The sequence below is a fragment of the Chenopodium album genome, chromosome 14, assembly GCF_948465745.1.
Source record: "Chenopodium album chromosome 14, dcCheAlbu1.1, whole genome shotgun sequence".
In the NCBI taxonomy this organism is placed as follows: Eukaryota; Viridiplantae; Streptophyta; class Magnoliopsida; order Caryophyllales; family Amaranthaceae; genus Chenopodium; species Chenopodium album.
This window is the reverse complement of record NC_137847.1, coordinates 1,502,581-1,515,742: the sequence shown is the minus strand read 5'-3', so window position 1 is coordinate 1,515,742 and position 13,162 is coordinate 1,502,581. Positions and strand designations below refer to the sequence as shown.

The 13,162-nt window shown below is 31.9% G+C and overlaps 2 protein-coding genes across 2 annotated transcripts; one reads left to right on the top strand and one right to left on the bottom strand.

Moving 5' to 3' along the window:
• The first annotated feature begins 1,917 nt into the window (after positions 1-1,917).
• On the top strand, positions 1,918-3,004 carry LOC145579684 (umecyanin-like). The gene is made up of 2 exons (XM_081636919.1): positions 1,918-2,086; positions 2,583-3,004. Exons 1-2 carry the CDS (start codon positions 1,918-1,920, stop codon positions 3,002-3,004), a joined length of 591 nt encoding a protein of 196 aa, XP_081493045.1.
• Positions 3,005-9,810: 6,806 nt separating this feature from the next.
• On the bottom strand, positions 9,811-10,827 carry LOC145579683 (uncharacterized). Its single transcript, XM_081636918.1, has one exon. The coding sequence runs from the start codon at positions 10,825-10,827 to the stop codon at positions 9,811-9,813; it is 1,017 nt and encodes a 338-aa protein (XP_081493044.1).
• Between the last annotated feature and the right edge of the window lie 2,335 nt (positions 10,828-13,162).

Here is a 13,162-nt window from a genome sequence, read left to right as displayed (position 1 = left end):
ATACAATTGTAAGGGCTCCATCATCTAGTACGTGCTAAGCAACAAAGCTAGAAGATAAAAGAGACGAAGGTTGACAATTTCTTCATCTCTTTAAAATTTTTGTTAAATTATTTTGACAACTAATGTTCCAATCATATTTTATTAAAAACCAATCGAAATTTAATCATCAAATTTAAGATAATGGTGCACAACTATTTATGTAGTAAGCAAACCAATAAAATCAAAATTGCAAAGAGAGAACTAGAACAAGATTAAGAAAATTAAATTAAGATGGTAGCAAAAAATTTAGTGGTGTTAGTAGTAATTACAACACTAATATTAAGTAATAACAATGTTTGTGCAACAGATTTAATTGTAGGAGATGATGCAGCCTGGAAAGTCCCTGATTCGCCAACGTTTTACTCTTCTTGGGCTTCCAATCACACTTTCATTGTTGGTGATACTTTAGGTAACAATATCATCAATGCATTTCTTCTCTATTTTTAATTGATACAATTTATTTTTCAAAATATGCTGGTCCAATGTTTAACAAGATGGATTTGATTTTTGAATATTTTGATGTGTAAAACATTGCTAAAATTTCGTTTTCCTTTTCCTATCATGTACATTAGTTTATATGTTATGGTCCTATGAAACACGTACCATGATAACGTCACAATTAATCTTAGCTATATGAATTTATAATTTAGCTAGCTTTTTGTACCATGTTTAAGTTAAAATTAATGGCGGATTGAATAATTTTGTTATAGTATTCAACTTTATGAATGGATCTCACACGGTGGCCTTAGTGAACAAAGATGCATATGAGACATGTAACACAAGTAACGTTATCTCAGTCAAGACTCAAAGTCCTGTACGAGTTCCTCTTCAGAAAATTGGCCAATTCCACTTCATGTGCACCATTGATGGCCATTGTTCGTCCGGCCTCAAATTAGCCATCAACGTCACCAACGAGTCACCTATGTTGTCGTCGCCACCAGCTCCCTCGTCAGCCCCATCAGCTTCATATCTCACTCCTTTTGCTACTCTCATTGTCTCATCTAGTCTTGCTTTCTTTTTTATTGTTGTGGGATTCTATTGTTAACCGTTTTAAAGTGCTCGTAATAACATATATTTGTTCAATTTTGTAACTGTGTAAGACAATGTATGTATTAACATTATTAATATGATATTTCTTATTGGCGTGTATGTAGGATGACATGGTAACACTTTATTTATGGTGTTACAATAAGTCGTGAATTGAGGGACATTTGACACGTACTTCAAATTTATGTGTCTTCCAAAGGCTAGAGAAATTCTTGACGATCCATCTCTCTTGATAAAAGGCCTAAATTACATGGATGCATGGATCTTAGGAATTAAAAAACCTTCAAAATGGCTAATGACTGTTATTTGGGCCAAGTACACTTCTAAAAAAAGCCCAAGTAATCAATTGGACTTACCAATTTACCATTACTCATAACCCATTAATCCGAATCAAACTCGATCCAAACCTACCTCTAAGCTTCCTTAGCTATAATTAAATTTAAGCTAAACATAGTTTATACCAAAAAAAAACCTACTGTACTAGTAATTTATTTCATGTTGAACATAGTTTATAGCCAAAAAAACATCAAGCATGTGATCTTTGAATAATGATTCTGTGTTATCAAAGAAAGCAAATCTCTTGGTACGAAGTCAACAATATACCATTGACTTCACATTTGATATACAGTATAACAAAATAAAAAATACTCCATCCTTTTTTTTTGTTTTTTGACACATAAAAAAAAAAAAAAAAAAAAAAAAAAAAATACCCCATCCTAAATTGAACTTGTACTTCACTATACCTTATACTATACATGTATATATTTATATACATGAACTAACTCTTGAACCAAACTTAATTTCCAAAGAGAAAATTGAAAGATGAAAAAAATGAGAATATTTTCAATGATAATCGTAGAATTTGCATTACTATTGTTTCATTGCACAGATGCAACAACATATATAGTTGGAGCTGCATTAAATTGGGTGGATCCTCCTACTCCAACAACCTATTCTATTTGGGCTTCTTCCAATGTCTTTGTCAAAGATGATGTTTTAGGTAATTCTATTTTCTTATGTTTGTGTTTTAGCATATTTAATTTGTTAAATTAATAGTCGTGATTTATTTAGGAAATATAAATTTTTCTTATATTATAAACTTTTGTAATAATGTGTTGTTAAGAAATCATTTTAACTCCTATGTATGTGTTGTTAAGAAATCAAATTCATGAATTGAGAACTTTTTCTACTTCATTTAAGAATTGAAAAACATATCATGCATTCATGCTCACATAAGATAAGTGAATGTCCCATCTAATTAGAATTACTATAGGTGATTTTAAATTATAACGTAGTATAAAATAAATGCAACAATGTTCCTATAGCTATATATACATTTGCATCCGTTCAAAAAAAAAAAAAAAAAAAAACAAAAAATATGTACATTTGCACACCCGTCCTAACCAAGTTATTGTAACGCTTTTATTTAAGTTATATTCATGGATGCTCAATTCAAATTTTGAACTAATCTAATAATTTTTTTTCAAAATTTGCAGTATTTAATTTCAATAATGGGAGCCACAATGTAGCAGAAGTAACAAAGAAAGCCTACAACAAGTGTAACAAAAGGTCCTTAATCTCCCTTCACCACCAGTCCCCAGTTAGTATTACCCTAAACAAAGAGGGCATAAGATATTTCATTTCCACCCTTTATAATGATTGTCTAAATGGTCAAAAATTGGCAATCAATGTCCTACAACACTTGCCACCACCGCCTCTGGCTACACCACCACCGGAAATTGCCCCGGGATCGAATAGTCCAACTCTTCCTCCAGCTGTTCCTACTATTGATGTTGTGATTACACCTCCTTCACCTTCAACTAATTCAGCACCTTCATACTTTGGTCCTAATGTTACCTTTCTAAGTGTAATGGTAGCCCTAATTTTTGGTATACTATGTCAAATTGTAATTCTTTAGATTTTGAAGTTTTGATTTTGTAATTAAGCTCTTTATTGACTTGTGAATTGACACTATGCGAGGGGGCCAGGGTGAATGATAAATATCTCATAAACTTAACATTCATTATCTTATTAGACGCATCAAAATCATGACATCTTTGTTTGATTAGATAAGATCTATTCTAATTCCAAGTCTAATATTCGAAAAGTGTTATTTTAATCAAATTATACTTCTCGCACACTATTGCACATAGATTAAAAATAAACTTAGTTAGAATTTCAATCTCATAAGAATGGGCGAACCAATATTATGAACTTACGAATTAATTGTATACAATAACAAATTACACATCGAGTATTGCTAATTCTACAAACTCTAAAGACTAATTCTGATTTCAATGGTATTGGTAGACTTTATACACAATCTTTTGAAGTCTAGAACAACTTGAATTAGTCATAAAAATTGAAATTGTACTCCTCCGTATTAGAAATCGTCTTTTTGACATTTGATTTTTATAATTCACCAAATTATAAATAGGTGATGAAAGCATAATTATTACTCTAGCTACGTATTTACCTACATTATAATTTTAGACTAATCATTCTATGATTTTTATTTATTTATTTTATTTTTAATTTTTTTTTTTTTTTTTTTTTTTTTTTTGGGTGATGCATCATCTTTTTAATGTTATTTTTAGGTTCAATTTTACGTTATGCACCAAACTCCGTCATTTGTAAGTCACAAAAAAATTGTTGGCTAAAGCTTATTATCACAAGCCCAAAGGCCGGCCCAACACTGTCAAATAATTACCAATTGGTCTTAGGTGCATCCTCATGCACCTAAGATAGGTGCAACAAGTGAACATTTAGTACAAAAATCTGAACATGAAAAAAAAATGAACATGTAATAATAAAAATTGAACACGTAAAAAAATGAACATTTAATACTTATAATGCATATATTTCATAATCATATTATTTTTTATTTTTTCAAATTTTTATGTTCATAATTAAATGCATAATATTCATAATAATATTTTTTATGTTCATATATAATTTCAAATATTCATAATGTAAATATGTGTTGTTCATGAAATAGTAATTAAATCTGTTTATGCATATGTTGTCTTTCTTAAATGTTTATGTTCATATATTTTTACGTATATGTTCATACTTTAAATGCTTATATTCACTTTAAGAAAACCAATGCTTACGTTCATATTTTGAAATGTAATATTCACTCTCTGAAATGCATAAGTTCATATTTTTTATACCTATGTTCACTTTTTGAAAAGATAATGTTCACATGTAAGCGAACCTATGCATATGTTCATTATTTGGATACCTTATATTCATAGAATGTTTTAAAACGTTCATAATATAAATATTTGTTGTTCATATGATAAATATTCTTAAGTATATATTACGAAGTAATGTTTATAAAATATGTTCATATTTTGAATGCATATGTTCACTCTCTAAAATGCATATTTTCATATTGTGAATGCTTATGTTTACATTCTTAAATGCATATGTTCATACATTTTTTATGCATGTGTTCACTTACAGGGACCCAATGCATATGTTCATATTTTGAATGCGTATGTTCATTTTCTAAAATACATATACTCACATTTGTAATGTATATGTTCATATTTTTAATACTTATAATGCGTATGTTTTAATTTTTATGTACTAAATGTTCATTTTTAGTATACTAAATGATCATTTTTAGTTACTAAATGTTCATTTTGTACTAAATGTTCACTTTTAAAGTACATCGTGTTCATTTTTTTCCAAAAATTATAATGTATTAGCAACTTAATTAAAAAAATCAAAATCGTAATAAAAAAACAAATTTAAGATGCAGCAATTCGATAATTCATCACAAATTCATCAACCATAGTTTTTGCAATATCGATTACAAATTAAACCTAATACTTACAAAATCAAATGAAATTCATCACAGATTCAACAGTTGAATTAATATTCAAATAATCAAATTCATCCTAAATTAAACCATTTTCTCGAAAAAAACCCAAATTCATCAATCTAATTGATATCCATCATAGCAAATTCATAGAAACTAACTTGCATTGATCTCTTTGGGAATAACAATCAAATTCATCTATTCAATTCACAAAATCAATGGAAGATAAAAATAGAAAAAACAGAGGAGAAAGAAAGTTTAATCAATGGAAAATAAAAATAGAAAAAAACAGGGAAGAGAAAAAGTTAATGAAAGTGATCGAAAGTATAGAATTCAGAGAAAAATTTGATGAAAATTTTTGATGAATATTGTTATAAATAAAAAGTGAAGAGAAAATTTTTAAAAAGGGGAAAAAAATCAAAAAGAAAAGAAGAATTACAGGAAGAATAATAACTGAAAAAAAAAGGAATGGGGTGTTACACCTATTCTAGGTGCACAAACATGCACCTAAGAATATGCCACTGTCAAATAATTACAGCATTGTCACAAAGTATTTATGGTGAAAAATAATAAATCATACGTAGTAATATTTTTAATATGAAAAAAATACTCCGCAGTATAAAAATTCATTTAACTTGGACAACTTTAATCTGCTGCACAATATTTCAGACGCAAAAATTAGAAAAAAAAAAATGGCTTTTGTTAAAAATATTTTACTGATGGTAAGATATTTATCAGTGAAGGGATGAAGACAGGAAGTAAGTAGTAGAATGATAGGAAATCTCTTTATTTGCTTTTTAACTACAAGTTCACAGTACGTGAACTTCCATTTATATAGCCAAAATAATTGAATAAAATAATATACATTATTGTACCTTATACAAATTATTGTACTTAGTAAAGTCTTCATTGACTTTAATTACCACATGTGAAAAGTTCAATTCAATCATGTTTCTCAACACTCCCCCTTTGAACGTTCACATGGAATGGGGTACAAGTTGCCTCATTAAAAACCTAGTTAGGTAAAACCCTGTGGGATAAAAACCATAGCTAGGGAAAAAGAGTACAACTATATTGTATTATATGTTTTGGTGTACTGCCTCGTTAAAAACCTTGTCAGGAAAAACCCAGTGGGATAAAAACCTGATCGAAGGGAAAAAGAGTGCAGTACATATAATACTCCCCCTGATCTCAGCATAGTTCACGAAGATGTCGCATTCCGATTTTGTGAACTAACTGCTCAAATTTCTTCGAAGGAAGTGATTTGGTGAACAGGTCAGCAAGATTTTCACAAGACTGAATTTGCTGGATATTTATTTCCTCGTCCTTTTGCAGATCATGTGTGAAGAACAGTTTTGGGGCAATATGTTTCGTTTTATCTCCCTTAATATATCCTTCAGTTACTTGAGCGATACATGCTGTATTGTCTTCAAAGATGATGGTTGGGTCTTCTGTTATTGTGTTCATTCCACACTCCTTTTGGATATTACTGATCATCGACCTCAGCCACACACATTCCCGTCCTGCTTCATAGAGGGCTATCAACTCTGCATGATTTGATGATGTCGCGGTCAATGTCTGCTTTGTTGATTTCCATGATATTGCAGTGCCGCCATAAGTGAACACATATCCATTTTGTGACTTGGCATTTTGAGGATCTGATAAGTATCCAGCGTCTGCATACCCAATGAGAGCAGCATCTTGTTTTGGTTGGTAATATAAACCAAGATCTTGTGTCCCTCGTAGGTACCGGAGTAAGTGTCGAACTCCCTTCCAATGCCTATATGTTGGTGCATTGCTGTGCCTAGCTAACAAATTCACAGAGAAAGCTATGTCGGGTCTAGTATTGTTAGCTAAGTACATTAAGGCTCCAATTGCACTTAAGTATGGTACTTCTGGACCCAGAATCTCTTCATTTTCTTCTCGGGGTCTGAATGGATCATTTTTCATATTCAAAGAACGAACAACCATTGGGAAGTTGGTTGGAGTTGCTTTGTCCATGAAGAATCGTTTCAAAACTCTTTCTGTATAGTTTGATTGATGGACAAAAATACCATGACTCAAGTGCTCAATTTGCAGTCCAAGGCAAAATTTAGTTTTCCCAAGGTCTTTCATCTCAAATTCTTTCATCAAGTATTTTGCAGTTTTCTCGAGTTCATTTGGGGTTCCGATGATATTTAAATCATCAACATAAACTGCAATGATAGCGAATCCTGATTGTGATCGCTTTATGAAAACACAGGGACTAACTTGGTTGTTTTTGAATCCTTCTCTCATAAGATATTCACTCAGACGGTTGTACCACATCCTTCCAGATTGCTTCAATCCATAAAGTGACCTTTTTAATTTTATGGAAAGCAGTTGTCTAGGCTTGTGATTTTCTGGTAGTTTTAGTCCTTCGGGGACTTTCATGTAAATGTCCGTATCGAGTGATCCATACAAATACGCAGTCACTACATCCATTAATCGCATTTGTAGTCCTTTTGTGACTGTCAAACTTACCAGAAATCTTAATGTAGTTGCATCAACCACTGGAGAATATGTTTCTTCATAATCAATCCCTGGAATTTGAGAAAATCCTTGGGCTACAAGTCTTGCCTTGTATCTAACTATTTCATTTTTCTCATTACGTTTTCTCACAAATACCCATTTGTATCCAACGGGTTTTACACCTGCTGGTGTGAGGGTTATTTTTCCAAAAACTTCTCGTTTTTCAAGTGACTTTAACTCAGCCAGCATTGCCTCCTTCCACTTTGGCCAATCACTCCTACGTCGACATTCTTCTACAGTTCTAGGTTCAACATCATTTTCATCAGACACAATGTCGATTGCGATGGAATTTGCAAATATTTCATTAACGATAACATCCTTTCTATTCCACTGAGTCTTTGTAGAGACGTAATTCATTGAAATTTCATTATTATCGATGTTTTGAACATCTTGTTCATTCCCCGTAGGGTTGTCTTCTTGTTCGTCCCCTTTTGGATTATCATCATTTTCTTTACTTTCATCCACATTTGGTCTTTCTTGACCTTCTGACGGGGGAACATCATTAGTCTCATTTCCTATTCCATCCAATCTTTTCAATTTTCTTGGCTTAGAATCTTTTGAACCAAGTGGTCTTCCACGCTTTCTGCGTGCCTGAGATTCATTTTCTATGGCCTTATTACCAGTTGGGATTTCAATACGTGCAGGGGCATTTTCTGCTGGTATATGTGATTTTGTCACCTTCTTTGTGTCTACAAATGCATCAGGCAATTGATTTGCAACACTTTGTAAATGAACAATTTTCTTGACTTCTTGTTCACACATATTTGTTCGTGGATCTAACATCAACAGTTGTGTTGCATTCCAAATAAGTTCAATTTCTTTCTTACGTGGGTCCACTTTCTCTCCCCCTAAGACTGGGAATACTGTTTCATTAAAGTGACAATCCGCAAATCTAGCCGTAAATAAGTCACCAGTCAGTGGTTCAAGATATTTAATTATAGAAGGGGATTCAAACCCGACATAAATTCCCAGTCTTCTTTGTGGACCCATTTTCGTTCGTTGGGGTGGAGCAATGGGAACATATACAGCACAACCAAAGATTTTTAGATGTGAGATACTTGGTTCTCGACCACAAACAAGCTGTAGTGGTGAGAATTTATGATAAGCTGTAGGTCTCAATCTAATTAGCGCTGCTGCATGTATTATAGCATGTCCCCAAGCAGATGGTGGCAATCTTGACCTCATTAATAATGGTCTTGCAATCATTTGTAATCTCTTAATTAGTGATTCAGCCAGACCATTTTGTGTATGAACATGAGCTACTGGGTGTTCGACATCAATTCCAATTGACATACAATAATCATTAAATGTTTGGGATGTAAATTCCCCAGCATTGTCAAGTCTTATTCTCTTTATTGTATGATCTGGGAATTGTGCTCTTAATTTGATGATTTGGGCAAGTAATTTTGCAAAGGCAACATTTCTACTTGAAAGTAGACTAACATGTGACCATCGTGTAGAAGCATCAATTAAAACCATGAAATATCGAAATGGTCCACATGCTGGATTAATTGGCCCACATATATCTCCCTGAATTCTTTCCAAGAATTTTGGAGATTCAGTAGCAATTTTGCTCATGGATGGCCTTATTATTAATTTGCCAAGTGAACATGCAGAGCATGTTAATTCATCTGATCGGGGAATTTTGACATTTCTTATTGAATGTCCAACTGAATGTGCTATTATTCTTTGCATCATCCCAGTTGCTGGATGTCCCAAACGATCATGCCATAAGATAATCAAATGTTTGTCATCTAACTTCTGGTTAGATACCATATTGATTTCCACGGGTCGTATGTTTATACGATATAACCCCGAAGAGTATGCTGGCAATTTCTCATATATATGTTTCTTGCCATGTTTTTCTGCCGTGAGACATATATACTCTTTTTGATTTGTCATCATTGTTTCTAGATGATAGCCATTTTGGCGTACGTCTTTAAAGCTTATGAGATTTCTTCGAGATTTACTCGAATATAAAGCATTATTGATTATTAATTTTGTTCCATTTGGAAGCATTATACAAGCCTTTCCAGATCCTTCAATTAATTTAGCTGACCCGGAAATAGTGTTCACATTTGCTTGAAACAACTTTAGTTGTGAAAAATAATTTCTATCCTTTAAAATAGTGTGCGTTGTTCCACTGTCCAAAAGACATTGATATTCGGAACTAACTTCAGGTAGATCCATATCTTCATAAAATAAATTTGAGATTAGTTTAGAATAATATTATACAATCTTTTATTGATGATAGTGACTAAAAGTACATGACTAGAAATTTAAAATACAGAACATAAAGAAAATACATTAAAACATAGCATATGTTACATTAGTAGATGAGAAACCTAAGCATTGTTGTTTTCTCCAAGAATGAAATCATTTCCAATTTCAGCATTATCCATGAAATAATCGGATACATCAAGGCTGGGACAAGGAGCATTTTCCTCATGAACATAATTTGCTTCTGCATTTTTCTCTTTGCCCTTTACAGAAGCCTGGTAAAGATCTACCAAATGTTTGGCTGTACGACAAGTACGTCCCCAATGTCCTGTCATGCCACATCTGTAACATGTGTTTTTTCCTTTCGAAGGAGTTTGTTTGTGGTTTCCAGATGACTGCCCCTTCTGTTTTTCAAAATTTTTGAAATTACTGTTTCTTAGAAAATTGTTTCTACCACGACCACGGCCGCGTCCGCGATAATTTCCACGGCCTCTTCCACGGCCATTGTAATTTCCACGTCCACCTCTTCTTGTAGCATTTGACTCGGGTGGATAGGAATTTGTTGCATTTGCCTCATGATGAGTGGCCAAAGACCCAGTTGGTCTCAGGTTATGATTTTTCAACAAAAGTTCACTATTTTGTTCCGCAACAAGCAATACACTCATTAATTCATTGAACTTTTTAAAACCTCTTTCACGGTACTGTTCTTGCAACAGTATGTTGCTTGCATGAAAGGTAGTGAGTGTTTTTTCAATCATCTGTTCATCCGAAACTGGATGATCACAGTATCTCAATATAGACACTATCTCATGTATGGTTGAATTATAATCAATTACAGATTTGAAATCCTGGAACCGTAAATTTGTCCAATCAAATAATGCCTTAGGAAGGAGCACCCTTTTGTGGTGTCCAAATCTTTCATTAAGGCAATCCCATAATTCTTTGGGATCTTCAACCATCATGTACTCAGTTTTAAGGCCTTCATGTAAATGATGCCTTAACAACACTAAGGCTTTTGCCTTATCTTGTTCAGTAACAGGTTTTGCAATAGTCATTGCAGAAGTGGTAGTATCAGTTGTTTGACCAGAGGGACTTTTATTTTCTTTAACAGTGTGCTCCAAACCTTGAGCTTTCAAATTCATCATTGCATCCACTTTCCATTCCAGAAATTTCTTTCCAGATAAATCTAAGATGCTGAACTGTCTTTTCATAAGGTCTCCCATTTTAGCTACAACAAATTACGTTATAATTAGTTTATAATAACAAATTATACGTACAACTCACATGTTTAGTTCTTCCATATTTATAATTAAGTTAATAAGACACGTGATAATTAAATTTAATATAATAATAAACCATAAATAATATAATCTTTTCTCCCCCCTTGGTTTATTATTGTGAGTAATTATATGATTAGACAAAAATTAATCATGTTAGTTGCAAAAAAAAAAAAAACAAAACGACAACAATAACAGTAGTAACAACAATTATAATGATAACGGTAATATTATACAATGATGATTAATAACAACAAACATAATAAAACAAAAACAAGCTTTTAATATACTAAAACGACAAAATAAGTGAGTTTTACTTATACATAATGACAAAAACTAATATTGCTACTAATAGAACTACAAGCGCCGTAATTAGAAGGAAATATTGTTTTATCTTCCTTAAATCTTCTTCAAAGATGAAGTTGTGGGTGTTTTGGGTGTTCTGGTTGCCGTCGTCGGGGAACATATCGGAGAAGAAGGGGGTGATAAAATTTTTAGGTGATTTTTTGGATAAAAAGTGGGAAGGGATAAGGGATTTGTGGTGAAATTGGGGGAAAAATCCGCCTTTTATAGAGGTAGGTTTATCCGTTACTGTTTTGTACAACTGTAAATATATCATATAATAGTCTAATGTACTGGCATAAAATTATGGTCCATATATATATATTTATAACTGTAAAAGGTTATCACACTGGGAATGCAAGCCATAGTGGTCCGAGAGCCCTAATATCTATAAAAGATCATGGGTTCGAAAACGGAAAGAAACACAAAAAGTATATAAAAGTAAAAAAAAATAATAAGTATAAAAGGCTGCATCTTTTTGTTAATCTAGTTAATAATATGCATGCAAAGTTACTACTTAGCAATTATAATAACTACGATCAAAAATTTACGTAAAATGAGTATGTAATATCAACATGAATCAAACAAAGAAACATCAACATGAATAAAACAAAAGATGATAGTAATGAATTCACAAGTAAGAGAACTTTCACCGTTGTTTTTGAGGTATATATAATACAGTAAATGTTTGAGTTTCTGGTATAGAGGATCCCAAATATGGGCAACTATAGAGCATACTCCTCGAAACATTTAGAAGTAGATAGTATTATTTGTTATAATTTTTAGAAGTAGGTATAAATATACCTGACTGGAAACTGGTGCTGATAACGTGTTAAAAATATTTTACTGATGGTAAGATATTTATCAGTGAAGGGATGAAGACAGGAAGTAAGTAGTAGAATGATAGGAAATCTCTTTATTTGCTTTTTAACTACAAGTTCACAATACGTGAACTTCCATTTATATAGCCAAAATAATTGAATAAAATAATATACATTATTGTACCTTATACAAATTATTGTACTTAGTAAAGTCTTCATTGACTTTAATTACCACATGTGAAAAGTTCAATTCAATCATGTTTCTCAACAGCTTTTAGTTTATTTCTAGAAGTTTCTAGTTGGTTTTTATTCTTATTTTTGGCATTGTATTATTATGATATGGTTTTATAATGATCTTGATGGCTTGGATCACATGATCTGAAAAAGAAGAGTTAGGATTCAGAGGTGGGATGAGGACAATCAGGTTTATAGAGGGCCAAAAAAAAAAAAAAAAAAAAAAACTTTTCTTGATAAACCACGAGGAATATTGTTATTCAAAAATTATTTAACATTTCCATTTTATCTACTGCGTAATAATTACAATCCAAGTACGCAAAGTATGTCATTTTCTATATATATATATATTTATCTCATAAGTTATTTTTAGCACGTAGTGATAGAGTATAAAACATATTCCTAGACCTCAACCATCAACTTAAGTTTTTGGTTGAGTTGGTCCTCTTACATGGTATCAGATCCAGCGTGACACAAAAGTCACGGATTTGAATCTCATCCACAATACAGATTATAATTATTATAAGTTTTTATTTATACCTAATAAGTTATGATAGGTTCAGATACTTGAAGATCAATCTTTACAAGAAATAATATAATTTACCTCCTAAATTATGTTTAGCACGTACTACTGCACTATGCTTTTTTTTTTTTAAAAAAAAAAAAAATTATCTAATATGCTTTTTATATAAACCATGAGATTGAATTGGCTCGATTGGTTGATCTGACAATGACTCATAAAACAATTGATCGCGCGTCTTGGCCCAAATCATATTAGCATTTACCACTTACTAATTACACCA

Excerpts from the sequence above, each read along its gene's own strand:
- LOC145579684 (XM_081636919.1), top strand. The coding sequence starts at position 1,918 with ATGAGAATATTTTCAATGATAATCGTAGAATTTGCATTACTATTGTTT. Across the intron at positions 2,087-2,582 it reads TGTCAAAGATGATGTTTTAG|TATTTAATTTCAATAATGGG; the intron begins GTAATTCTATTT and ends CAAAATTTGCAG.
- LOC145579683 (XM_081636918.1), bottom strand. The coding sequence starts at position 10,827 with ATGAATTTGAAAGCTCAAGGTTTGGAGCACACTGTTAAAGAAAATAAA.